The 25,992-nt window shown below is 37.0% G+C and overlaps 1 protein-coding gene across 2 annotated transcripts in view; it reads left to right on the forward strand.

Moving 5' to 3' along the window:
* The window catches only part of fndc1 (fibronectin type III domain containing 1), a 40,883-nt gene extending 16,151 nt beyond the window's left edge, over positions 1-24,732 (forward strand). For both annotated transcript variants that reach the window (XM_065256817.2, XM_065256816.2), the window contains 12 exons: positions 19-2,079; positions 2,183-2,298; positions 2,929-3,040; positions 4,689-5,066; positions 7,140-7,265; positions 14,040-14,276; positions 17,068-17,176; positions 20,535-20,614; positions 20,698-20,727; positions 22,071-22,232; positions 22,485-22,607; positions 22,979-24,732. In XM_065256817.2, the coding sequence (XP_065112889.1) occupies positions 19-2,079; positions 2,183-2,298; positions 2,929-3,040; positions 4,689-5,066; positions 7,140-7,265; positions 14,040-14,276; positions 17,068-17,176; positions 20,535-20,614; positions 20,698-20,727; positions 22,071-22,232; positions 22,485-22,607; positions 22,979-23,094 (3,650 nt within the window). In that variant the 3' untranslated portion in view covers positions 23,095-24,732. The remainder of the gene's footprint in view (positions 1-18; positions 2,080-2,182; positions 2,299-2,928; positions 3,041-4,688; positions 5,067-7,139; positions 7,266-14,039; positions 14,277-17,067; positions 17,177-20,534; positions 20,615-20,697; positions 20,728-22,070; positions 22,233-22,484; positions 22,608-22,978) is intronic.
* Positions 24,733-25,992: the final 1,260 nt, after the last annotated feature.

A 25,992-nucleotide genomic window follows, 5' to 3' on the forward strand; every position in this document is an offset into this window, starting at 1 on the left:
TCTTATGTTTGTCTTCAGCCAGTGCTACTGGAGCAAAAATCTCCACTCATTCAAGGACTATGGACAACCATAAGTCAGACAAAAGCACCTCCACGATATCATCATACAATGAATCAGAAGAACAGGAGTCAGAAGAGGTGGAAGAGTCAAAAACTCAGACAACTCCAACCACTCCAACTCAGGCTCCAACCACAAACAAGCGAAGACGTCCTCTTTCCGAAACAAGGTCCTATCACAACATCTTCTCATCTGTAAGGGGTTCTCTCAAGAATCGAGGTACTAGTTCAAGGTCAAACTCGCATTCATCCTCTACTGATACCAAAGAGGAAACTAGAGATGAGGATGAGAGACCAACAGACAGTCCAACAGATGAGAAGATAAAATCAAATGAGGCTACTGAGGATACAAAGCCAGAGACCAGCAACAATGTTACACCGCAAACAGAAGATTCAAAATCCTCACCTGACAACACAGAATCAATTAAAAGATCCAACCAATCACCAGCAACTCCAACATTACCTTCAAACCCATCCTCAAATGACTCTATTCATAAAAAAAACGAGGACCAACGTTCTTCTTGGACACCTCGCACATCCTCAATTGTAGACATCAGCCGATTTAGAAGGCCTAATTCTCGGACGCATGGTTCTCGATCAAGGACTCGAAATGAAGGTTCTTCAAGCTCAGCACTCAACCCAGAGTCTGCAGCAACAAAAAACGATTCTACTGAGGGAAAGGACATTCAGATAGGCGTGATGGACAAAAAGGCTTCAGTGGTCTTACCTCAAGAAAACAAGCCTGAACCGGTGAAGGAATCAGTATCATCCCCTTCAACCTCTTCCTCAGCATCATCTTCATCCTCTTCTTCCACTTTGACGTCTTCCTCGTCATCTTCAGGTACAAGAAATACTTCATCTACATTAAGTCGAGTTACAAATCCAGGATCTGGTACCATGTACCCTAATGGCAGAAGAGTTGGAACAAGAATTCAGAGAGTTCAAACAGGACAGCACAAGCCTGACTCGTCACCAACTTCTTCACAATCCACACTGCCAGTAGAAACAAAAACTTCTGACAGTAGTGATGACCAATTCACAAACCCTACTGATACAACAGAGGAACATAGGAGCCTTCCTACCAACCAAAAGATCTCGGAGATAGACACAACAAAGGATGATACAACGAAAAAAGAGCCGCAGGAACCAAAGGAAAATTATAATAACAAAGAAGATAAACGTGAAAGTTATCCCATTACTTCTTCAAGGACTAACCCATCTTCAACAGGGCGTAGTTCATCTTTACAATTACCAAGCAGAATTTCTAGGATAGTCACAGGCAGTCGAAGACAAGATGGCAGAATACCGTGGAGTAGAACCGCCTCATCAGTAGGTGCAGGAAGACCACTTATTAGAGGAATTCCTTCATATTCATCTGCTTCGAGCACTCGTGACACTAGTGATAAACTTTCCCCCACAGCATACCCCTTAAAGCCAAAGGTTGTCTCTGTCTCAGATAAACCTAGTATTAAACCCAGTGTTTCATCAAATATTGCAAAAAGTTTAAATATTCACAATATTCGCAATGATCATGAAGATGAATATGTTAATAAGGGGACCAAAGACACATTTGAGAGGCAAAACAAGGATGCTGTCCCAACTGTAGCACCTAAAACTACTACAACAGCTGTGACTGAAACTCAAAGACCTGTCCAGACCTTTGAGAATGAAAGTGTGGATAGGGAACAAAGTGCCACAAGCACCAGTTCAAGGTCACATCCATCAGTTCCCCAAAGAGTGCCTATTTTGTCTTCTATTGGAAGGGTCCGCTCACCTGTGGTAGCAAGTCGGCTAAAAGGGTCACGGCTCCCCAGTAGGTTGTACCCAGTACAACACAAAAGACTGGGCTTAAGTTCCACACCTGATATTAAATCATCTTCTTCATCAGCTTCATCAGCTTTCAATATATCACCTAACCCTCTTTCCCCTCAATCTCGAAATCCAGTGATGGGGTCAAGGCTGCGACCGGTTTCAAAGGAAAACACTCCAGGCAATGGCTACAAACCCAGTTATGGAAATAATGGTAAATATGTTGTCCGCTAGGTTTGATGAAAGCTTTAGGTACAAAATACCCATTGTCATTGCGTGAATGTTTACAAATATGATTTACACATGTTAATGTTCAGGCAGAAATGGACGTCCAAACCTGACAGCCGCAAATGGCAAAGTATCCTCAACATCTGATGCAAACTCTAAACCAAATGGAGTCAAACATATCATAGGTCCTGAAGGAGCGAAATGGGTGTGTATACTACCAGAGTTATATATTGCCTGGATTTATTCTGTGTATCTATTGGGATCATAAACATTAAAGCAAGCCATAAAATATACACATACATGTAGGTTCATGATATTGACCCTGGTTAGACAAAATGTACTTTTGAGACAATAATACAGACTTTTAATCATATGCCCAATATGCGTAATTTATGTTATTTGCTATTTCCTGGAAGACTTCTTTGGGTTCTTTTAGAATTCAATAAAGCAGATGACACCACAGCCCAAACAAAATCATCTTTAAAGTAAGCAAAGTCAGTCATTTGAACATATCATTTGTCTTGGCATGGAAACTCCAACCAGGATTGTTTGACAGTTCTCCCATTGTCTTGGGAAAGACAATTCTTAACTATTAGCCACCTGTTAGCAGTTACTATAGTGTTCAGAGTTTGGACACTCTAAAAATGTTGAGTTGTTTTAACCCATGATTGGGTCATGATTGAGGTAAATATAGACCAACCCCTATGCTGGATTATTTCAACCCAAATGCTGGGTTGTTTCATCCCATTGGTGGGTGACCACAACCCAGTATGTCCATATTTGATCCAATCATGGGTTGTGAAGCATTGTGTCATAAAGGGTGTTTTTCTTTTAGATCGTGGATCTGGATAAAGGTTTTTTAATGAACGAAAATGGACAAGTTCTTCAAGATTCAAAGGGAAGACCCCGAAAAGTTGTCCTTGGGGAGGATGGCAAGACTATTTTTGGTGAGTTACATACAGTTTTAACTGAATGTATATGTGACACTGCTTATGAAAACCCAGTCAAATGCATTTTTGTGTTTAACTATGTGACATAAACCCTTAGAGTTAAACATTTGATTTTTAAAAAGATGCAATTTTCTAGGCCAATATTGCTAAGAACTATACTCCTATTCTGGCGTAATAATCAAGGACTTTGCTGCCTTAACATGGCTGCAGGAGGCGCAATGATATTTAGCAGTGCCCGAAAATAGTCCCCTACCATTAAAAGTTAAGGGGACTATTTTCTATTTATTTATGTTACGTAATATCATTTTGCCTCCTGAAGCCATGTTACAGCAGCAAAGTCCTTGATTATTACCTCAGAATAGCCATATTGGCCTAGAAAATCGCAACTTTAAATTTTCCATCTGTCTTAGTACACGATGTAACTAAAGAAGAGTCCAGTTTTAAACAGGAAAAATATTGAAACTCTTTGCTTATTTTTTTGCGCGATGCTAATGGTCTAATCAGATTCAATGGATTATGCTAAGCTATGCTAAAAGTGGTAGCGCCAGACCCGGAGATCAGCTGAATGGATTTCAAAAAAGGTAAAAATCAAATGTTTAACTCTAGGGGAGCTGGAAAATTGAGATGGTCCTCACTGCAGAACACAACATCCAGGGGGGCGGGGTTGGATCTAGATCCAACTCCTCCCACTTTATATACTTTGTTCCGCCAAATGAACCAGTATATTTGCGTTGTTGCAGCCCGCAATTAGTTGCAACCTGTGATCGCCAACGTTGGCTCTTATCAATTTAAATGTACGTTTGATTAATAATATAGTTGAGAAAGATTCATAATTTTGAAAGTATCACAGTTAGATGTAAGGGCAGGTAAGGACACGTTCCCGACAGTTTGATATCACTGAAGGGATTTATTTGTACATTATCCCACTTATTACACAGCTATTCATATACGAGTAAATATAAAAACAAATTTATTTGATATCTTTTATTAGCAAATTTAAAAAAAAGTAAACCATCTACGAGGGAAAACTGTTTCCTACTGGCTGTAAGCAAAGACGCGTTAAAACAAGTTCAAAGTCCATACAAGATAAACATTCAATATATTAATTTCTAAATAACATGCCATAGCCTATATATTTTAATAATTATGCATATTTATACTGTATCCATTAATAGGTCTTAAACTGTATGTGGTAAGATTACTCGTAGTAGGCTTACCCGAAATGTTTTACTCCAAAACATTATTTCAAAAAACTTACATTTCACCCTAAAGGCACTACTTTTATTGTAGTCATAAGTAAAGTTATTTTTTATGTCAAAATAATAACTTAATTTAGTTACGACTTAATGCGGAAATGGTAACGCAGCAACACGTGTATGACGTGTCTTGTGGTAAAACTGCCGACCAATGGGATCTCTGGATCGGGATCCAGCTCCGCCCCTGGATCTAAATCCAACACGCCCCCTGGATGTCGCGTTCTGCAGTGAGGCGCTACTGGGAAAATTAGCATATTTTCAAAAAAAGTTTAGTGTCCTTTAATACTGACTGAGTAAATCTGAAATCATTGACTGAAATCAACTTTTGATCCTCCTAATCTCATAATTGCATTACGATAATTTTAAGGATATATGTAATCATATTTCAGATGATCAGGGCAGCCCTCTGGTAAACCAGGAAGGACTAGCATTATTTGGTAGCGGAAGAGACAGTCGGCCTGTGATTAATCCCAGCGACAAGTACCTTACTGTGGGAGGAAGGCCAGTTGTGGGTCTGGACCCACCTAAACCCAAGACTACTACCACCACAACAACCACTACAACAACAACCACTACAACGACAACCACACCAGAACCCACAACAACAGAAATGGTAACTTTGGAGCCAACAACTTTGGAGCCGACAACATTGGAGCCAACAACATTGGTGGCTGACCCTACGTGTCCACCTGGACTGTACTCCCAACTGGATAAGAATGGTTTTCCAGTGATAGATAGTGATGGAATACTTAACTGCTATTCTGAAGGTGAGATGATCCTCTTTGCAGTTACACTAAACAGAAATATGTCTCTCACAAGAGTCTTAAGTACACTTTCACACACAATATGTGTTTACATTTTAAAAACAGGTCTTGATATGCAATTGAATACAATAGGTTAGATATGTATGCCGATGGAAAATGCTGAATGATGAGTGAAAGTTGGATAAGGTGAGCTTGAAAGGTTCTTGGCACAGTTTGTGACTGCAGTTGGCAGCGGTATAAGAAGTCTTGTCATAGGCATGTAGTTAGTGCCCACAAAACCTGATCTCTGTAATTTAACAGCAGTATTCCGAGCATAATGTCAGTTAGCATGTAAACACTAAACCTCAAAAGATATCTCTCGGCTATGCTAAGTAGACTTTGGTATGCTTTGAATCTGCCGGTGATCAGCATGGTTTTATTGAGAAACAGCAATTTCCTTTCCACTTACCACAGCCAACTGTCAAATAAAAGCAATTACTGCCAGGTTCATGGTTATGGTTGAATACTTTATCCAGTCCAAACATAATAGTCAAATTTATTTCATTTTTTATTTAAAGGTAACAAATAAGTAGTTCATACTCTGTCGACTCGTCAATATATCAAATTAGGGAAACTTGTTTTAAAACTTGGTGAAGAAAATACACGTGACGTTACAACATGCATTACATGCACTGTAAGAAAAGTAATGGTTTAAAAAATGGTCCCTAGCTGTCACTGGGTTCTTTAAAAAGGTCAGACTCCTAACATGTACCATTTAGGTACAGATATGCAGTCTTTGGTACCAATATCTACCTCTATGGTACTAATATGAACTCTTTAGGTGCAAGTTTTTACTTTTGAAAGGAGACTGCCCCTGTGACACCCCTGTGAGATCATTTTTTGACCATATTTTCGACAATGTGGCATTTTTTGCTTCAGTACAAGTAAAATTAAAATCAAATTGTTGTCTGTAGCCTAGCGTAAGCTGGTTGTGTAACGTTTCTTGTATGGTATTTGTGCTTTACTTTTAATCTCTAATTTAAGGACAGTAAAGATGTGTATGATCAGGCATGCAAAGCCTTACACAGACAAACTTGAATGACCTTTTTGCTGTTCTGTCTAATAAACAGACCTTATTGTATAATCATTTGTTATGTAATTCAGTTGGTCTGAACTCAAGTCAGCTAACGTGGCCAAGGTGCATTTAGGGACAAGCTTGCTTAGATACAGTTTCAATGGTTACTTGGCATGTCCAAGCCATTGCTGTGGTGTAACAGAATTCCTGGGCAAGTTTTATTAACCATATGGGATAATGCGGTCACTTCCTCACATTATTACACAACAACAGTACAGTAACAGCAGGTTAGATATACCATAACAAACTCTGTGCTAGCTACACAGAAAATCCAGTTCACTTGATGACCTGACAGCGAAATCACATGTCTAAGTCATCACATAACTAGGTTTGCTATTCAAATTATTCATTTAAAACCTTAAAGGGGACATTTCACAAAACGAAATCTTTGGTGTTCCCTGAGTACGTATGTGAAGTTCTAGATCAAAATACCATATAGATCATTTATTATAGCATGTTAAAATTGACACTTTGTAGGTGTGAGCAAAAATGTGCCGTTTTGGGTGTGTCCTTTAAAATGCAAATGAGCTGATCTCTGCACTAAATGGCAGTGCTGTGGTTGGATAGTGCAGATTAAGGGGCGATATTATCCCCTTCTGACATCACATGGGGAGCAAAATTTCAATGACCTATTTTTTCACATGCTTGCAGAGAATAGTTTACCTAAACTAAGTTACTGGGTTGTTGTTACATTTTCTAGGTTGATAGAAGCACTAGGACCCAAATTTAGGAAAAGTCAGATTTTCATGATTTATCCACTTTGAAATTTATATTGGTGCATTGTGCATTTGTTTCTAGATTTTTACAAAATCGATGCTATTTGAGTTGATTTTTTTATCACAAGTGCACACAATTCACACACACATTAATTTCACATTAGAAAGTATGTATAAATATGAAATGATACAGCATACTGTACATAAGGATTTGATTTTAGTTTTAACTTTGCTTTTCACTTACAGAGGAGATTTTTGAGGAGACCACCACAATCTCCATCCCTACCACACAGCCCCCCACTCCTGATACGAGGCCATTTAACAACACCCCTTCCTCTGAGTTTGATCTTGCTGGCAAGAAACGTTTCACAGGTAATGCATACCCTGAATGTTTGTTTACAGATGCGGTTACAGAGAACAGATGTTAGTGTTTAAAATACGTTATGTCGTACCTGCGTTCATTGCTTCCAAACAGCTGTCATATCGAGATCAGCACGATTGGCTGCTCACATTTAATTTCTTTTCAATCACATCGGCATTTCCTGAAGACGTGAAGCACTTGAGACTTGAGAATGGTGAATGTTAAGGAAATTTATTTGGCCTGTAAATTCTGCTTATTCCCCTGATGATGCTTGAACGTTTAGCAAATGGAGCGTTCAGTTAACCTTATATGAACATGTTGAGTCCATCAAAATATTTGGCCAAATATCTCTTCCGTGAGCACCTACTGTAATCCATAGCCAAGTTGACTATAATTTAACCTTTCCATACATTTAAATATTCTACTTTTTGTACACTGTGTAGTATTTAATTAGAATATTAGTGTATGTTATCTCATACAAAGAACAAGAGGTTATTTGTACATTTTTTATTGTAATAGTAATGGGAATAAGTAGAGAAAATGACAAAAGCATTTGCATTGTGTATCATAAATATTACATCTCAAATGCATTTGGCAGATGATTTTAAGCAGCTTACAGTGCATTACAAGGTACACATTTTCAAACATATGACCTTTTGTACTGCTTACGTAGTGCTCTACCGCTGACCTTTACGGGAGCACACATTTACTTTTTAGATGGTACACTCTCAGAAAAAAAGGTAAAAAAATTAAATTGTCAATTGGACAGTAGGGGAGAGCAGGGCACAACCTAACACTTTTTTGCTTTGGCTCTATCAATCAAAAAATATTTAAGTTAAATAAATTTTTTTACACAACCAACATATACACACATATATCTGCTACAAATTAACACGAAAAGTTTGTTTGTGGGACCTACCGTTATCTTACAATTACACCGAAAGTGACAGAAGTGCAAACGTTACAACTTACCCCATAGGGGGTTTGTAACACCAGCTAGAAAATTTGGTTAAAAGATAAAGAATTCAATACAATTCTGTTTATATACTATAGGGGGATATTGTTAATGATATTGTTCTGCCTATAATAGATGAATGTGTGGATATCTATCCATACATGATCAATCATCTAACCATCTTTGTAGTTTGCATCAACGCATATAAATATATTTTTTGAAAGGGCTGCACAATTAAGAAAAAAAAGTATTTACAGTTATCATTTTGATTAATAGTATTTACATTGTTTTCATTTCATTATCATTGTATAGAGGCTTAGTAACACTGTGTTACAACTAACCCCGCTGTGTACAAATATTTTTAATCCCCGTCATCAGTTATTAAGAGTTGCTGACATGTTTCAAAATGGTGTTATATAAACAGGCAATATTTGTTTGCGATTATAATTAGTTTGTTTAAAAGTAGAGACTTTTGGAAACGTGTATCATGTTTGTGTGACGAGTATTCGCGGAGTTTCAATTGATTTTTGTAACGTGTTTTGAGACACAGCTGGCGGAGACAGAAATGTCTGAATGCGTACCCTGTTTATTTTCTTTATTTGACAAAAACACAAAGATTTGTTGGTATTGTGAATGTACACACATTAAAGAAGACCCTTCACAGTTTCAAATGATATTTAATATGTAAGTGTATGATTATTAATGATGTATTAAAGTTGATTTTGCATTGATGAGGAAAAAACACATCAAAATGTTGCACCGCGTTTTTGGACCCCAGAGTGTTAAGGTAACATGACAGTGATTAAAATAATATAAGGTTGGATTTGGTGACTTACATATCCAGCTCAGAAATTGGAAAAAAACAACATAAGATGAAGAAATTTACTTTCATGCCTCCAAACCACTCCTTGTTCAATATCTTAACACATCAAAACTTTTCACAAATTCACAGGAGATCATCTTTTGATAGTTAGAAAAAAAGACCAAAAGCACAGATTGCTCAGCCCTGTATAAATACGTAAAGTAGCTGCGTTACAATTAACCCCGTGTTAGTTTGTGCTCCCTCACCCCTACCTCTAAGTTACAAAAGTGTACTTTTTGAAAAGGTACCCTTTGAAAACTGTTGAACCTTCATGTAACTTTTTTCTGAGAGTGTATGGCAACTAACTTACTCTCAGGTTTACAACTAATACATTTGTTGGTTTACTGTTGGTTTGACTGTTTAAGAGACCATTGATTTTACAAGCTTTAAAGAGTCAGGTTCTTTCATGTGGGCAGCTTCTGTAGGAAATTTCTCAAAATGCCTGAGTGAAAGTATTTAAAGTCAGCTCTATAAATTATTCCTCGGTGTCTGTGGGTTTGGGCTTCCTTCCCAAATGCTCAAAGGTCTGCGTGTGTGTTAAGATGAAGGTGTGTGCACGAGTAAGAAAAATGCGAAAGCCAGTTTATTTACAGCTGTTCAACTATTAAGATGTTGCTCTTGCCAATTCAGAAACAGTGCTATTGTTTTAAGATTCAAGCACTCGTGAAATGACTATAAGCTACCGTTTACAGCTGCAGTAAATGTATGAATTCGCTTCTAGCCGTTCATCATAATAATGTAACAGATATATACAGTAATTCAGCCGGGCACTTTAGCAAACCACACTGTCTTATGTGTGAAGAAAACTTTCTTCCATTTTGTGCTCCCCAAATTTAGCCAAGCTTTTTCAAGTTCAGCCTGAATTAATTTACTAAGACTCAACATAATGGTATTTTAACATCATTGTCAGCACATTCCATCGTTTCAAACCCAAACTACCACAAACCATACGTTCACCTAGCTATGGAACATTGTTTCTTGTCCAGTTTATGTGCAGAGCTTGTGCCAACATCTGGATAAATATGAGAATTGGTTATGCTGAGCCGGAGTTTTGGCTCCAGTGATTGTAAATTTGTTCTGGTCCTCATTTATTTTTTTTTATACTTTAGCAGTAAAGAAGTACAGTTTGTTATTGTCTTGAGAGCTTAGTATTTGCCTAGCACCTTTTTCACAACTCAGCACAAGCTACTTGTCGGGTGTTAAGTGTCACAACATGGACTTTCCCATATCTCTTTCACTAAAGTCTCTAGGTTTGGTCACATACAGTAAATGTTCACACACAGACTTGTTTCACACAACTGTATTAAAAAAAAAGGAAAATTTTTAAATTACTCCCTCATGCTGTTTTCAGCTTGTATGATGTTATCTTTGTGATATGGGGCATTACTTTCACTATACACACTATTGCATACACAAATATCAGTTATCTGTCACAATTATTACACATTGACCAGAATTGGGGGTTGTATTGACCAAAACAGGGATTGTATTGACCTGGGATCTGTTTGTAATCATTAGCAAGCAATCTTAGAGCTCCTACTGTTTCATGGCTCCTCTAATATGCTTCCCTTGGCAGTGAAGTGACATCAACTGCTTTAGCCGAATACATAGGAAAACACCATAAGAATGAGAAAAATAGCTCATTGTTTTATGAGGGAGAGCCTCAACAGTCTCTAGCTTGGTGATTTTAATGCATTTCTAATGCAGTATTAAAAAATGACCAGTGCTATACCAAGATGTGGAGATATCAGCACCATTGAGACCATTGGAGCCAGAAGCACCACTTATAGTGTTTAAATACTACATTATTGATTACTGTATATAAAGAGACCACCAAGTTCATCTCTGCATTTATAAGCATACTGCATGGTACAGACTGTGGTTACAGATTTGAGCAGGACATTGTGCATTGGTTTTAGCAGAAAAAAATAGTTTTTGTTTGGACATTAGACCACACCACAGTCAGAGTATTCGGTTTCTGGTTCGAGACCAGTAGGTTGTTTGGGCCATTGCAGAGCCAATTTCCAGCCCAATGGAGCTTTAATGGAAACATGTAGAATGGTTTTAAACTGGGTATAGCTTCAGCACCAGAATGTTGTTAGTAGGGGAGAGCGGGGCACAACCTAACGCTTTTGGTTTTGGCTCAATCATTCAAAAAATATTTGAGTTTGATTAATTATATTTTTAAGCAACACACATATATCTGCTACATTTTAAGTTTGTTTCTATTACTTACCATTCTTGGACAATTACACCAAACGTGACAGAAGTGCAAATGTTACAACTTTCCCCATAGGTGGGGTTAATTGTAACAGACAGGGGGTTAGTTGTAACACTTGCTAAAAAATGTAGTTCACAGGCAAATATTTCAATACTATTTTGTCTATATACTTGAAGTGGATATTGTTTATATATCTGTCTATAATAGACAGGTATTCACACTGTATTCATTCAGCCAGCCCTTTTCTAACAATAGTTCAATTATAAATAGATACAAATGTCTAAATGTGTGAGAAAAAGCAGTACAATTATGACAAACATTTTTTTACATTTAAAAACATTTAAAACAACGGCAAGAATTACGCTAACGTTAGCGGTTTTCATCTCCTAAGTGCTGAGGGGTTCATTGTAACACAGCGTTACAATTAACCCTGGTGGGTCAAAATATTTTCAAGCCCACCAAAAAAGTTGCTAAGAGCTGCAGACATATTTCAAAACGTTTTAGTCAACAAGACACTGATTAATGTGACATTGGATTTGGTATCTTACACACCCAACTTCGAATCCCAAAAAAACATATGATGAAAAAATGTACTTACATGCCACCAAAACACTCGTTCATCAATAACTCTCTGGAAAAACATTATACCTTTCCACTAATTTGCGGGAGAATGTGGCAGCTTGAAAAACATACCGGAAAACCAAAATGCTCAATCTTGTGCAACAATGTAAACAGTCCGTGTTACAACTAACAACTACAACATAGTTTTTGCCCCGCAGACGCCTACACTCTTAGAAATAAAGATACAAAAAAGTGGTACAAAAAGTACACCTAAAGTCTGCATACCAGTGCTCGGGCATTTCAAGCAGTTATAAGAAAAAAAGAATGCATATCATTTGATCCAGAGGTAGCCATTGTTTTAGGCAAAACAATGTAAATGCCTATCAGCACACAGCAAACACAGCTCTGTGGAAAATCTCTCATCTTCGGTCCATGGATAGAGATAAATCGTGACACTTCAGACTGTCGACCACACAGCAGACACAGACACATATGCTTGCCATTTCTTCAGAGAAATGTCTAGATAGACACTAAATAAAATGTGATGAGCTAAATGTGCTGATACGAGCAGAGAGGCTTCCTTCTGGCCCAAACCTCAGACATGTTCTTTATTATTTATGGGTTTAATATGCTGGTGTACTCTTTGCTGTCCAGATCTTCAACAGATTCTCTGCTGTATTTGCTTCCACACTGATGTACGACTGTGTTGATATGTATGTAAAATATAGGTTAAAGTCTCATAATCTAATTATGAGATTATGAGCATCAAAGTTTGATTTATTTTTATCTTTGACATGGCATTGCTCAGCCAATATTAAAGATTATATTTGTACAGAATGTTCTTTATATCTTGTGGAGTGATTGAAACAGTAAATCACAAAAAAAGACTTTGGGTTTTGCACATTTATCAACTTAATCTCTGAGAAATGAAGCATAATCATGTTGAAAGCTGTATCCTGTCTCTTCTTCGATGCACTTTTCTGCTTTATCTCACACACACACTGTATTTGCAGTGTTCAGTTCATCGCCCGTAACCGAGTTCAGCGTGCGTGTGTGAGTCTCGGCAAGTCTCAACGGAGGCACATGCACAGAAGTGTGTTTTTTGTTCTGTGTTAGGGTCAGCGTCACATGGAGGTTTTGATTAGCTCCAGGTGTGAATCCTGTGGCCCAATCAGACAGGGGGTTCTGGAAGTATTCACAGCTGTGGATCCAGCTGGCATTATGTGGGCTGACAGAAATAACAGTATTTGAATTGAGGAAGAGCAACAGTCTAACAGTGAAATATCAACAAGTGTTTTTATTATCTGTAACTATAAGCAAATGTAGACTCTATTTATACAATAATAAAGAAATGCATTGTTTATTGAATAGCACTCGAAAAATAAAAGTTAATTTGTTTGCACAAAAGTGCATTTTGGAGTGCTTTGTGTTTTAACTGTAGTGTATTGAAACTAACAGATTAAAAAGCGTTTTCTAAATAACTTAATAAAAGCAATTTTATGCAATACAAGGGCCATTCAAGTCAAACTATAATTTGTCTCCAATACTCATGAGACAAAAGTCCTGGTTTGACCTGAACGACCCATATACAATGGGTTCTAAATATCACAGACACATTGCAAATCAGAATTTTTATTCAAACCTCAAATGTGACCCTGGATCACAAAACCAGTCATAAGGGTACATTTAAATACATCATAAATACACTTTCCATTGATGTATGGTTTGTTAGTATAGGACGATATTTGGCCAAAATCTGGAATCTGAGGGTGTAAAACATAATATCCTAATAATTTGTGGAATAAAAGAAAAATCGATAATTTTGACCCCCGTACAAAGTTGTCTTTTGCTACAAATATACAAGACTGGTTTTGTGGTCCAGGGTCACAGGCCAGTTATTTTGTGATGAAATGGATCATGATGTTTTGCCGAGGTTCATACCAGCTGAAGTATGTGGCATTTATAATGAAGGGGGACATACCGAATACAAAGGTTTTTCCCTCAGATTGTTATGCTGATAAAGGCTTATAATTTGTAATGAAAATGTTATTACATTTAAAAACTGCTAATTTAAGAATGTCAATAGTGATTTTAGACTTTTGGACTTTACTGTACATATTAGTCCATAGCACCGTAGCTTCTTTACACTTATCCTTTCTTTTTCCCCTACAACCTCCTCTTCTCAGCTCCATATGTAAACTACATACGTAAGGACCCTGGAGCTCCCTGTTCCCTGACCGAGGCTCTGGAGTACCTGCAAGTGGATGTCTTGGCGGACTTGATGGAGAAAGACCAAGAGACAACCAATCAAAAGCAGCCACCCAAGAACAAACCGCATAACGTTACTGTGGTTGCTATGGAGGGCTGTCACTCTTTTGTCATCTTGGACTGGGCACGCCCACTGAAGGATGATATGGTATCAGGTAAGTTAGGTATCTACTCCGGTCAATAGAGCGATTTTTACAAGGACGAAAAAGAAGTAGCATAAAAGCTAATCTGTAATATCTTTCTCTACATCTTTGATTTTACCACTTTTCCACCAAGAAAGTGGAAAAAGTGGTCCTAATAGTGATTTTTATTAAATCAGTAACAAAAACACATCACATTTACATATTTGGCAGACACTTTTATCCAAAACAACTTATAGTGCTTTACAAGATACTGTATACATTTCTTATATCAGTATGTGTGTATACCCATGACCTTTTGCGCTGGTATCACAATGCTCTACCATTGAGCTATACAGAAGCACATCAAAAAAAATTTATGCAAACAAAAAACCAACCTGTATTCTGACTTTTTACTGTAACATACGTATGTACAGCAGTTTAAAGGGATATTGTACCCTAAAATTTTAATTATGTGATTTACTCATGTTGTTATAAACCTTTATGAGTTTCTTTCTTCTGATGAACACAAAAATATATTTTAATACATATAGATACATTTAAATAATTATGGTAAGCACACAGTTAATGGCTTCCATTGACTTCCATAGTATTCGTTTTTTCTACTATGGAAATCAGTGGGTACCATCAACTGCGAGGTTATCATAAATTATCAAAATATCTTCTTTTGTGTTCATCAGAAGAAAGAAAATCACACAGGTTTACAACAACATGAGGGTGAGTAAATGCTGACAGAATTTTCATTTTTGGGTGAACTATCCCTATAAAAGATCTATGAAGTAATCAGTGATGCTTTTTCCATCTGCATGCAACATGTCACTAAGCAGACAGTCATGTCTAGGCTTGTTCGATACCAACGCTGAAAAAAGATTTACAGCCCATATGATTAACTGAGGAAATCACAACCGTGTCAACAGCAACTTTTTCATTTGAAAGACACGTGTGCAATTAGATATCGACTACATGATCTGTTCTGACAACTCATTCAATGATGTTCACAGTACTGTATATGACTTGCTACGTTTCTTCTATGTATTTTAAGGAATGAGCTTTTACACTGAAATACACCAGAAACAACAGATATTTTAAAAGTACTATACTGGTTTCTGACGTATACACAAATGTACGATTAGCTTGTAGCTATAAAGAAACTGTGTGTAGAATCTATTCAACTGCATTCGAAATTGCATACACTTTATACTGAAAAGATGTATATTTGGTGTAAGGTGTATATTTAAGTATGCTTCAGTTTAAATCGTTCACATGTCTTACAGCCTTTAACCTTCCTGTTGAAATTAAATCAATTTTTAGTTCACATGTACTTCTAAAAATGAAACTATGAATAATGCTGGTCTTGAATATTCAACACTGTTTCATCCCAAATCTTACATACAAGGAGGGAATTCCCACAGCCACTGTTAGTGTCATGATGTGATGTGTGAGGAGGAGGTTCAAATGCAAAGGAATTCCAGCCAATAGATGAATGATAAAGTTCATTTGATGAATGGTGTAACTTTACAAATGAAAAATAAAGTCCAGATGTTCTTCAATGAACTTTACTAGATATTCCCGTATTGCCTTTATAAAGCTGCAACAAGAGTTCAGAGGAGAATGCATGGCATTGTACGGTGTTCACTGTTATGTAAATGCTGCTGAATGCAACAGACCCATATCAAGTGTTTCTCTATCCATCATATGCAAAGAGGAAGTTTGAACACAATTAAAAGCATGTAAAAATGTTCATATGCAAATTCCTTTCAAATTATGCTACATTCAGGTGCATCTAGGAAAATCGTACCTCTTGTAGTTCTGCATTTGTTGTCATGATGTAACACATTCAAGTTTGAAAATAATGTAAAGGAAAAAGCAACCCATTCTCACCAAAAAGCGTACAAATGACACGCAGTGTGATTATCGTGCAATAGATACGCCAAATTCTGATTTTGCGTGCATATGATACGCCAGTCCTTCCCATTTACTTATATGGCGAATCGTTTCGTGTCGTTTCTCATTTATTTATTGTTTTCTCACCGCGGCTCCACCTCCGGGCTCCAAGGACGATTTCTTCTGCGCATGCCCTGGCTCCAAACTGACGTTTTTGCGTAACATGTCACTGTCAGCACCCATCGTCAGGCATTTAACATTTAGTTCATTACAATGTAAGGAAGTGGTGTTGTGTCGTCCATCTTTTTTTACAGTCTATGAGTAAACCAAACAAAATGCAGCTATATATTGCATATACAGGAATTCTAGTAATTTTTTATTTACATTGCGCATTTAAAGTGATTGACATAGAGCATGTTAAACTAAAACTTTTGCAAAATCATTGCCTTTGTCATTATCTTTGACAACAAGCTTGCCTTTCATCATGTTGAAAATTGGCACAACCCGTACGACATCACAACTTGTGTATCATCTATAATTTCAGACTCGTAAATACGACTTTCTTTGGGCATTAATAACTCAGAACTCATAATTGCGACATTTCTGACTTCACTTGAAGGAATATCTAAATGTGGAAATACACACATGCTGTATATACTATATCCCACTGTTTTAGCATTAAGTTTGCACTAAAAAAATAAATGCTGGATTTTCTTAAAAATATAGTGAAAAATATATATAAAATAGTATGTATTACATGAAATTTTAAGCAATTGCTTTTAACAAAAAAAATTATGCGCTATTATTTTTAAGTAAATCCAGCATATTATATTTTACAGTGTGGTGTGTTCGACTTCATCAAAATAGAAAGCACAGCTTTAAATCAACAAAATAAAGTTTTGTACCTCTCTCTCTTTTATAGGTTACATGGTACACAGTGCATCCTATGACGATGTCCTGAATAACAGGTGGTCAACCAGGCCCTCAAACGGAACACATCTTCCTGTTGAAAACCTCAAGCCCAACTCCAGGTGCGATTTAGTCAAAATAAGACAAATCTGTGATCATTTACTCACCTTTCTTGATGACAGTGTAAGTCAGCAATCACTTTGTGATTAAAAACATGGTTCAATTATAAGTAGTATCACTGTGCAGATTGATCGGCGTCATTAAACTATACTAGTCAACATTTGAAGTGGATCAAAAAGGTTAATCAAAGTTGCCCTAAAACGGGAATTGGGTATTGGTTTTAAGACAACTTTTATAAATGGTTTTGATCCCCTACAAATGTTGACTAGTGTATTTCAAGAGTACTGCTTTCCAAACTCTTGCTATAGTTTGATGTCACATTCCAATATGGCCGCTCTTAAGGGGCCGCCAGAGTACAGAGGGGGCACAGGATCCGATATGCTTTGAGGTTAAATAAAGATCTGCTTGTCAACGTTACAGCAAAATCAAACTGACAGATATAGAGAGAGAGCTGGGGGAGGCTCAGATTGTCGTAAATGAACTTAGGGGGGACTCCAAGGATAAAAAGGTTGGGAACCAACATAAGGTGTCATGACTTGACTATATCTGTGATCTATAGTACACAATTTATTAAGAAAATGTATTCCAATGAAAAACGTCTTAATCTATCTCTGACAAGATAACTGATCTAAGCTGTGGTATAATTTGTAAAACATGACTGCTTACGTCATAGGAGCTAGGGACTAATATAAATTTTCTTTTTTTTGTCTCCAAAAACTGAAGCAAAAAGTAAATAAATTCAAAACTTACATTGACATAAGCGAGTTTGTTTTTCACTCACTTAGGCATAAGATCAGTTTCACAAGAGTTTAAAGAAACAGCTATTTTACGCTGTGGAAACTGGCTCATGAGGAACATGTGTTTTGAGAGATGGGTCTCAGCAGACTCATCAGAACCTGCCAGCCTTCGGCCAGACCCAATTTTAAACACATTCACTGGGCTGTATTGTGACAGTTTCTTGAATGCTGCCCTCACTGCAATATTGTAAACCTCATGTAAAGGCCTGAAGTCAACCACTTTTTATTTTGCAGAATAACATTTATTTATAAGTGCTTTACAGTACACCTGAAGTCCTGACCTGCCTAAATACGAGCTGTGTTTCAATACGAAGGCTGGGTCCTTTGAAGGACGTGTCCTTAAAAGCGAGTACTTGTTCTTTGAAGGTCGCAAGCATCAAAGTCCGCGAAGAGAACTGAAATGAGACGGTTTAGCCTTCAGAGGACCCATAAGTTGCATCACCTCCTGTACACGCCTAAATCAGTACAGGTTTCTGACTTATAAGAATAAATATGGAACCATAAAAATATTAATATTATTTTAGAAAATATGATTAAAGTAACCTACAGTATATTAAATTAATCATGCCCAATATACGCCATTTACACATATTAACCTAACTTTTAATACTAAAACAGTGACAAGAAACTTTTTTCTGCAAAAATTTTTATTTTAAAATATCCAGCTGTTATTTTCAGACGTTACAGGCGTGCAATGAATCTCTGGATAGTCTAGGGTGTGAAGGATCCATTCATTCTATAGGCAGCGCTTTTTGTGCTTCAACTATCATTAAAGGTGCAGTGTGTAAATTTTAAAAAGATCTTTTGACAGCAATGCAACATAATATAGATAACTATGTTTTCAGTGGTGTATAAAGACCTTACAAAATGAACTGTATTGTTTTTATTACCTTAGAATGAGCCATTTTTATCTACATACATAGCGGGTCCCCTTACATGGAGGCCGCCATTTTGCGGCATCATGTATTAACATGAGCCCTTTTGTTACTATGTTGTCTCAGACAATGACATGTTTGTCCTATGACGGCTATCATAGCTTCTCTTTGTGCTTCAAAAGGGAAAGGTGCAATTCACAACCTCACCACTAGATGACGCTAAGATCTACACACTGCACCTTTAAAATAAGATAACAAGCACCCTCAACCTAATTTATCACATTTGTTTAAAACAAATCCACTGAATTCCACCGATTTTCCAATTAAAACTGGCACAAAAATGCATAAAGCATCCATATATTCTGTCTGAGCCTGCAGATGAGTTACTCACGCATGCATAAGCGCATACAGCTGTGTGCAGCCCTCCAGGTTTGATTGACATTTCCACACTTTCCCAGACAGACAGATGCCCTTTTTTCGGCGCTACCTTGAGAAAACACTTCAACTCATAAGCACTCATTAGACATGTCAGTTTGTTTGGTTGTTAGGTGTGAAATATGAGGATGAAGGTTTTTTTATTGTCCTCTGGGATTCATTTAAACCTCTTTTTGTTATTACAGCCTGTCAGCCAAGCACTTTGACTGACACTTAATAATTCAGCCAATTCACTGCTGATAAGTTTTAGAAATAATTTGCTTACTTAGAAACTTAGTTTTGAATCTTTCATACTAAGCGAGGGAAAGTCTTAATAAATACAATGTTTGTGGGGTAAAACAGCCACTTCTTTGTTAAAGAAACAATGACAAACCACTTGGATGCGATTTCCAGACTCAAGCTTTCATCAATTCCACAAAGAACTCTGGTCAAAAGGACAAGGATAAAAGGACGCACGTTTACATAAACATCGCAAACAGATACACACACACAAACAGACATCCTTAATGATGTATGCTCTTAAAGACGAGGAAAAATGACACATTCACCCTGGCTGAAAAATGACAATCCTCTCTCCCCACCCCCCTCTGGCTGTCTGACTATAATTGTCCATTTCTCTTTATTTTGGTCAGAGTTTCCACGTGGCTGTTATAATTTGATCCAGCAGTGCCGATTTTATGTCATTAAACGGGTCCCGAGTTAAACCTAGTGAAGCGAGCGCTTACTGAACACTAAGTCATTGAAAGACCGGAGGCTATGAGCACTAAGCAGCCCTGCCCTACGCACCCTTTGAACTTCATCAGAGATCTCTTTTCTAATTTCTATTCTTGTTTTATTTATTCTCATTGGCAAAGTATGTGCCAGAGCTCCAGTCTTAAGTGGCTGCGGTCTGCTTTTTGTCACAAAGAGGTTTCGTCAGATTTAAAATTCCTTTCTGATGCGTTTTCCTCTCAAACACGCAACCTCTTCTTGTCATTATTTTTTGTCAGGTTTTTTTGATCAAAGGCTCATATCTTTATCATCATGATCATGTGAAGACTGTTTTAAGCTTTTCATTTTCTCCCCTTTCTCCATCTGTGCCATTCCAGCCTTTTGCTCCTCACTGTACCATTACTAAGTTAAAGGGGTGGGAGTTTTATTCAGCAATGTTCAGTTTAGTTTTATATCTACATAAAGGTTTTCTCATATAATACATTTTCTCCTTGACAGTATGCTATGATTTTATATATCTGTGTTTTAATCCCTTCTTTTAGGTATTACTTCAAAGTTCAAGCAAAAAATATCTTCGGCCTGGGGCCGCTCAGTGAAACTTTAACATATGTAACAGAGTCAGGTGAGCTTTTATGACTGAATGCTTATAAAGGCTGTTAAGAAATGCATAAACCTCACATTAAATGTCTGTTTTGTTTTGTTTAGATGACCCTCTTCTCATAGAACGGCCCCCAGGTACGACATACATCTATGTTTGGAGTCTCTAACGGTACTTTCACACGGGGCGCAAGCGTTAACACTTCCTATTTACTTTGAATGGGTGACGTCATGCGCACATTTCTCATCTCTTCAAGAGCCAACACGTGCGTCAGCCAGTCATATTGCCTTATGCAAATAACCTAGTGCAGAGCCAGCCAATTACGTTTATGCAAGACCGGAGAACAGAGAAGGATGTGTTGCAGCCACTGTTATTGGCTGTTGGACTATTTTGACACACACCCTCCGTCAGGCGTTAATGCTGGCGCCCTTGTGAATGCACCGTTACAAAGTAACATTTAAGGGGTTAGTTCACCCAAAATGAAAATAATGTCATTAATGACTCACCCTCATGTCGTTCCAAACTCGTAAGACCTCCGTTCATCTTCGGAACACAGTTTAAGATGTTTTAGATTTAGTTCAAGAGCTTGTTGACCCTCCATTAAAAATCTATGTACGGTATACTGTCTATGTGCAGAAAGCTAATAAAAACATCATCAAATTAGGCCATGTGACATCAGTGGGTCAGTTAGAATGTGTTGAAGCATCGAAAATACATTTTGGTCCAAAAATAAACAAAAATACGACTTTATTCAGCATTGTTTTGTCTTCCGCGTCTGTTGTGAAGCGCATGCGCGAGACTAAAGTCATGTGACTGCAGTGACGCGGCTGACGTACGGCGCAGCTGACGTGTTATTGGTGCGCCCCATCTGTTTTTTATGTGACTCCGGGCTTCGTTTACAGTCTGAGGGAGAGACACACTGTAAGTTTGAAAAAGAAACTTCGCAAACATGTCTGAGGATTATACGTCATACGTGTACTTTAGTCTCGCGCATGCGCTTCACAACAGACACGGAAGAGAAGACTGCTGAATAAAGTCATAATTTTTTTTTGTTGACCAAAATGTATTTTTGATGCTTCAACACATTCTAACTGACCCACTGATGTCACATGGACTACTTTGATGATGTTTTATTACCTTTCTGGACATGGACAGTGTACCGTACATAGATTTTCAATAAAGGGTCAACAAGCTCTCTGACTAAATATAAAACATCTTAAACTGTGTTACGAAGATGAACGGAGGTCTTACAAGTTTGGAACGACATGAGGGTGAGTCATTAATGACATTATTTTCATTTTTGGGTGAACTACCCCTTTAAACCAATTGAAAAACAGCATATCTTTCCCAGCATGCAATGCTTATGTTCTGGTGTTTCCTCCAGATTGTTAAACTATATAAACCAGCATTGCCTTTATTACTATAATTATTATAATTAAATTGCATTTTTAACCCTCAATGCCTTTGATTCCCTCCCTAGGTGGCGAACCTATCTGGATCCCGTTTACATTTAGGTATAACCCCGCCCACAGTACTTGTAGGGGAAGTCAGTTTGTCAAGCGCACATGGTACAAGAAGTTTGTCGGTGTTGTCCTCTGCAACTCCTTGCGCTATAAGATCTTCATGGGAAATGGACTGAAAGGTATTGACCTTTACTTTTCTCTGTTGATTGACACTACTTATGTCTTGATTATCACATCGCAGCTTAAAACATAGCATTTATCTGATGCTTGCTTAAGCCACTGTGACTGTAATCTAAAGCGACCTATTTCTGGTGCGCTGGACTTGAGCCTAAGAACGTTTGGTTCCAAACCACAGTTTCCCTCAGCTAAATACAATGCACTGTCTGTGGTTTGGGGAATATTCAAGCTAAGACTGTTTTCCACCATTCCAGAAACATTCTACAGCATTGCTGATACATTTGGCCATGGAGAGGACCACTGCCAGTTTGTGGACTCCTATCTAGAGGGAAGAACAGGACCACACAACCTCTCCCTATACCTACCCACAGCTCAAGGTACTACACATCTGAGCATGCTCTGTAGTCATCCAGCATATTTAAGCTGCATGAACGAATACTTAGAGTAATCAATTTTAAGATGCATACTTCAGCAACGGTGAAATAGATCTAAAGCATTACATTTAAAAAATATTTTGTTTAAATTACATTTTCATAGGCTATTTCTATTAAGAAAAATGTATGTTTAAATGTATGCATTTGGCTTACAGGAATTTGTACTGCATAACAAAAAAAAATCGGCTTATACATTTTTTTAAATAAATATTATGTTTGTAAATGCTCAAAATGCCACTTAGTGGCCAAATTAAATAGCTAAAATAAAGTTCATTCAGCCTTGTAACAGTATGCATTTTTTGGATTTTTTTTAGGTTATTATCGTTCATATAGACAAGAGCCAGTAAGTTTCGGGGCTATTGGCAGGCGTACACCACATCATTTCGTAGGCTGGTATGAGTGTGGAGTTCCCATCCCAGGGAAGTGGTAACAAACAGAAACTCCAAGAGGACATTTCCACCGGAAATCACATTCAATGCTAATGTGTTCTTTCCCTATAGTTACCAGCCATTCACAAAGACGAATTACTGCTCACAATGGCAACCAAATCTAATGATATAGCAATTGCTTCTGATGAAAGGAATATAGTACTTTGAGTAACACTAATATTTCTGCATATTCAAAATCAAGCACTTTTTAAATCAGTCTGTATATGAGGAAATTGCAGCATGTGTATTGAGTTTATTAACTTTGTGTTTTTCAAAATTAATTTTGTATGTGTTCAGTAATGTTTCACATTAGATTCCACTCAAAATATTTATCTTACAGTGCCTTCAGAGAATCTTAAAGGGATAGTTCACCCAAAAATGAACATTTTGTAATCATTTACTCACTCTCATGTTGTTATAAACCTGTATAAATTCCTTTGTTCTGATGAACACAAAGGAAGTTTTTTGGGGGGAATGTTTGTACCAAACTGATCAGAAGCCCTATTGACTTCCATAGTATTATTTTACTACTACGGAAGTCAACGGGGCCTCTGATCGGTTTGGTAACAAACTTTCCAGAAAATATGAAGATTTTGGTTCCAAAACGCGATAAACGCCATTTAAAAAAAAAAAACACCAGTTACCGCCAAATTCAGTGTTGTATTAAGTCGGTATTAAAAAGTGTATTCTTAATTTTATGCAAAATCCAATATTCGGCGTGTTATTTTACAAACCGCGAAAAACGGCAGTCCTCCTTCTCTGCAGAATGCAATAAATCAGATTAACCAATCACAGCGCACCATTCCATGCACTGTAAACAACAATGGTGGTGCTTTGAATTCACACGGAAACCTAGTTTTCCTCATCTACTTTGTACTTCGTGATCAACAAACAAACAAAAACAAAATAGTAATTTTGATGGCATTGATAAAACTGTGTCGGGGAAGAAACGTAAGCCATCAAATTCGAATAATTTACATGAGAGGCACTCGGGCAAAGGAAAAAATGCCGGCTGTTGCTTGTTCTCATGACAGCATCAAGCTTCTGCCATGCTAACACATTGACCCCAGGGGATATTATGAAAAATTTTTCATTATTTTACTCAAAGTCAACGAAAATCAAGCAGGACCAAGACATTTTACAGCTGATCGGCGTCAAAAAAGTTAAGCGACTACGTCCCAAGGATTTTTAATGTTATTATAACCTAAAGATGCTATGTGAAAGTTTGTAACATAAAATAGTGGTTTTCATCTTTTAACTTTCTTGGTATAGAAAACACGTTTTTACAAAAATTTGTCAAAATAGATTTATTGCTTTTTGGAACCAAGCTCTTCATATCTTCCTTCCTGTTCACCAGAACAAAAAACTTTTTACAGGTTTGTAAATAATGACAGAATTTTCATATTTGGTTGTGGATTACCTAAATATCAAAGCACAACGCAAATGTCTGGCAAGCTCTGTGAGTGATGTTTGCTGTTGTTTTTATAACTTGCCAAATTTTTATACTTTTACATTTTTGTATTACCCTCTTTTTGACCAATGGTTGGCATGGAAGTATTGCCCATATTAGGGCAGATGGTAAAAATATTTTTATTTGCTCAGGAACTATTAAAATTTGAATAAAGGTGCTATGGAGAAAATTTTATGTTTTTACATTGATTGAATTTAAGGTGCCACAGACTAATACTTCTTAAACATTCACATATTTATTTCAAAATACATAAAACGATAAAACAAGCATAACAATCAGTAAAGAATTACACAAAAATGATTTTTATAAATATATTTGGAAAGTTCAATTGACAATAGTCACAAAGGGTTCCTTCTTTTAAAAATGTCATATGTTTGGGGTCATACAGCTGTGGTTGGTTTTTCACATAATAATAGGTGGTATTACCTGATCCTACCCATCTTAATCCATTAATCCATTTCAGAGGAGGTATTGTAGCAATAACCCTTTATTATGACAGATTGAAAGGCCTCTAACTTCTAAAATTACAAATTCTTTGAGAGCAGTTTTTCATGCAATTGTATTAAGCCTTTTCATTTTTTCTTTTAATGATTTCCATCATTTGTATGAAAACAGAATACTTTAATTATTATTGCAAATAATCAAACAATGATTTAACATTCCAAGTCAATGACTGGCACATATTCTGACATTCTGAAGGTGTGTCATCATTTGGCATGCTACCATATTGAGTCTTATTTGGCCTCAGTGGGGTTTAAATTGGGGTGAGAAAGGTCAAAGTTTTCTTATCTCTAAATACAGCAGTTCATTATCGTAAATTCAAACACATTAATGTTTTATTTGGCATCTGTTTACTTGCCTAAGAGCTCTTTCTTTGGTTTTCCCGAGTTGGGTTGTGTAATTGTTATTTTTCAGAGCAGACATTAACTAAGCTATGAAAACAAAGTCTTTAGAGTCCAAACAGCAGATCAATGTGAACCAGTGGGAATCAAAAACTTTTGCCCTTTATAAACTCAGAGTCTATCCATTTATTTCCTTTCTTTAAAGATAACCAGTTTGATGTGGGTTTGATGCCAGATCCATAAGAGAGAACAGAGAGGACAGAGAACAGAATGCTGTTAAGGCAAATAAACCAGGACAAACACATCTGCTAAAAATGTTTAAAGAGAGAGAGAGAAAGAGAGACGGCATGAAATACAAGGAGCCCTTTTGTGGAAACAGAGTGGCGTGCAATGGAACAATATCTTATAAATATGTTTACAAACACAAAAGATGCCATGATCTCGGACAATACGAGGAGCATTTGAGCAGATTAGGACTGATGTTGTCATCACAACTGTCATACGGCAAAAATCCCAAGTTTCCAATTGTTTCTTAACTCCTTTAAAATAAACTCCATTGAAAACGTTCAACTAAGCAGAAAAGAGAA

Source organism: Paramisgurnus dabryanus, chromosome 12, assembly GCF_030506205.2.
Source record: "Paramisgurnus dabryanus chromosome 12, PD_genome_1.1, whole genome shotgun sequence".
Classification (NCBI taxonomy): domain Eukaryota; kingdom Metazoa; phylum Chordata; class Actinopteri; order Cypriniformes; family Cobitidae; genus Paramisgurnus; species Paramisgurnus dabryanus.